This window comes from Limulus polyphemus, unplaced genomic scaffold (assembly GCF_000517525.1).
Source record: "Limulus polyphemus unplaced genomic scaffold, Limulus_polyphemus-2.1.2 Scaffold3773, whole genome shotgun sequence".
In the NCBI taxonomy this organism is placed as follows: domain Eukaryota; kingdom Metazoa; phylum Arthropoda; class Merostomata; order Xiphosura; family Limulidae; genus Limulus; species Limulus polyphemus.
In genome coordinates, this window is record NW_013669383.1 from 14,448 (window position 1) to 17,804 (window position 3,357).

The 3,357-nt window shown below is 36.2% G+C and overlaps 1 protein-coding gene across 1 annotated transcript in view; it reads right to left on the reverse strand.

Annotated features, from left to right (window-relative positions):
* Positions 1–3,357, reverse strand: part of LOC106470016 (sarcoplasmic calcium-binding protein 1-like) — a 52,218-nt gene that overhangs the window by 3,061 nt on the left and 45,800 nt on the right. Inside the window, exons 5-6 of the mRNA XM_013930537.2 lie at positions 1,936–2,065; positions 625–728 (exon numbers count right to left, since the gene is read on the reverse strand). Of these exons, the coding sequence (XP_013785991.2) occupies positions 625–728; positions 1,936–2,065 (234 nt within the window). The remainder of the gene's footprint in view (positions 1–624; positions 729–1,935; positions 2,066–3,357) is intronic.

Here is a 3,357-nt window from a genome sequence, read left to right on the forward strand (position 1 = left end):
GCCTATTCCAGTCCTAGTCTTAGCGAAGTGATCTCGACTAGCTGTCGGTAGGAGCAAACAGCTCTTGAGTAGCTAGGCGCGAATATCTGAAAACAAACAAATAAACAAGAATGACGGTCAAATCCGCCTATTCCAGTCCTAGTCTTAGCGAAGTGATCTCGACTAGCTGTCGGTAGGAGCAAACAGCTCTTGAGTAGCTATGCGCGAATATCTGAAAACAAGCAAACAAACAAAAATCTCAGAAATCTTTCAGCCATTTTAAGAGTTTGCAATTGCATTTCTTCACAGCGCGTGCAGCTAGAAAAGCGAATCAACGGACACTGTTTAATAATTATGTAACACTCGTATATAACTACGTTAATCAGAATTTAATTATAAGGATGCTAAAAACTTGATTTTATTGCAAACTTTCGGCCCTCAGTTCTGAGTCGAAACGTCTTTTCTACATGGCGACTAGTCCTTGTAAGTTAGCGAAATGTTGTTTCATAACGTTGTCTAAATACACTCACTGATGATTACATAAAAACGTTTATTCGATCCACTGTACAATGATTCTAAGCCTTCTGAACCAAATAGTTATATTTCCTTACAGGCCAAGCAACTTTCGTTAATTCGTACACTTACATTTAGAAGTTTCTCGAAACATTCATCTATCTCCGTGACACTAGCGATAGCAGTGCGTGAGACATACTCCAAACGATATTCTTCCACAGTGATCAATCCGTCACCTGGAAAAAAGAGGAATACATTATACTATCAACTATTTAGGCACTCTATGAAGAATTTTAAACAAAACACTTCCAGTTATTCTTTACGTTATCATTATTAAATATCCTCATCATTCTATAAAATCTGCCCTGCTACGGTGGAATTTGGAAATTTTGTGATTGGTTGTAGTGCAAGCTAGTACGGGGTATAGTAGTAAACTACAAGAATACAGAAGATTGAGTAAGTCACATTATAAATAATTTTGAATATGCAAATCAGCAAGTCAATTGACTATATAATAGCAATTATAAAGTCGAGGTGGAACGGAATGTATCAGAACTACATTTTGACATTGTTTGCCGCTTTGTAGGTAGTGTGATGCCTTTGAAATTTTCTAGCTTTTGGGAAGAGTACGTAACAGTCCTTTCCAACGCAAAATATTCATACACACAGATCATGAAGATGTTCTCAGATCAGAGATTTAGAACTTCCAAGACTGGAATACCCTTGCACTTAATGACATTAGAAAACAAAAGAATGCGAATCAATTCGGGGCTTCAGGACCATTCAAAAAGAGACCTGCAACAAGTTGTACGCAACTCGTAGTAAGCAAAGTGCAGCGTCTTGTAACAGGTGAGAATCTTAAAATACAAAAATTAGTGGCAAAAAGCCATTCGCGTGCCCCAGTCAACAATACGCAAAACAATTAAAAATGATCTATGTCTGTATAGTAGGCCAACAGAATACGGGTTCATCAAAATAAGGCTTCCAGTCATACCTCCTGTTCAACCGTTTCATACCTCAAGCAGCTGAAAAATGAAACGATCCAACCTGCTAACATAATACGCGAAGTCCAAGTGAAAGAGGCCTAACGTAATAAGTCTTCGCGAAGTCCAAGTTGAAGAGGTCTGTCAAAAGCAGTTCTGGCGAGTATGTTGTGTGTGTGTTTTGTTCTAGCTTCTGTGTTGTGTTCATTAAGCATACTTCATTCATTTCATGATTCATAAAGATCTCGATAATGTTTGATTTACAAAAATAATCCGAATTTTACCATATTTTTTTCTACGTATAAAACTGGGTGATACGTAACTAATCAGACAGTTTTAAGCAGTTTCTATAATACATACCGAAAATACAACATATTGTAAAGAAAATACAGAGCGAGCGTGATCAAGTGCTTAACCGTGCCCGTATTGTGAACGTTTTTCCTTTTTCGCCAATACTTACCATTGATATCGGTAGTGTTGAATTTGGAAGTGATAGCATACTTAAGTGACTCGGGAAAGTTTTCAAAAGCCTTGCCAACACAAACGTTCTGGACAGCCTGCTTAAACTCTTCCACTGAAACTTGTCCATCCTGATACAATCGAATAAAGTTAGAAAAAATATCATGATCCAAATTCATGATTCTAAAACTCGCGTATCATGCAACTCAATTCTGATTCTTATCTTTTAACATAAAGGCAAATTGGAAATTCGTTATTTCAGCTCTGGTTTTTAAGTGTATATATATTTAATTGTAAAATCTATCGTAATCTATTTAAAAACATCTTCATAATTTTCTTAACGGTGGCATAACATAATCGTGTTGAAATAACTTCTTCTATAAATTATTTTCACATATTAACAAATATGAGGAATTCATATTGTGAGACAGCACTGAATAGAAACTGGTCTTGGGTGTGATATTTGTATTTTTCAACCAGAATAACACCTCATACGACACATGAGCTAGAGAGCGAGGTCAGAGACGGCTATGGTTTGGTCATCCCCATCCCTGATTTATAACTGCTGACCAGAAAGAGGGCAACCAGTCAGCAGCATGTTTTTGCCACCAACATGGCTACTATCAAATAAATATTGTTATTGACTGTCATAGTTATAACTCTCCAAGGGCTGAAAACTGCGGCACAAGGCAGCTCGAACCTTGAACCGTCAGTCAGCAGCCCCATTCGCAGCTGCTAGGCCTCGTCTGGTCCGCTGTGGTATTAAGCTACTAGCTTTGTCGACAGTACCGTATGGCAAACAGGGTGTTTGGTAGAGATGCTTGTATGTACTTCTTATTGAGTAAATAAAGACTTGTTAAAAATCATTAACAGTTTTATTGTGATTTAATGTTACAAAAACTATCACTCAAAATGATTTACATTTTGAATCTATTTTTCCAACTCTGTTCTTTATTGTCCCCAATGATGATTTTATAAAACTTTATCTAATATCAGTTATTAGGACTAAAAATATTTGATTACTAGTAACGAATGATTAATTACTCAGTAATTTTCTCATCTAATCACTGGTAACTTTCTTGAAAGGTTACCAGCAATTGGCTGATTAAACGTTGCTTCAGGTGTTAGTAGTATATTAGTATTTCCTTATAGGAATCATTAGTGAAGCTGATGGATAGTTAAAGCTACGAAACTTTGGTCAAGTATTGAATAAATCCTGCAATAAAACTTCCGAATATCGTTATTTGTTTTACCCGCCATCATGCCTAGCTAACTAATAAATTAATATTTGCTTTAAAATTCTTATCAATGCTACAAGTGTAGCTACCAGTTTGGCCGAAAATTTTGATTTCATTCCTTCAAGTCGCACGCTCAATCCTTTTCTGGCTCCACCTTTTTTTTTTTTTACACTTAAGGTATTTTT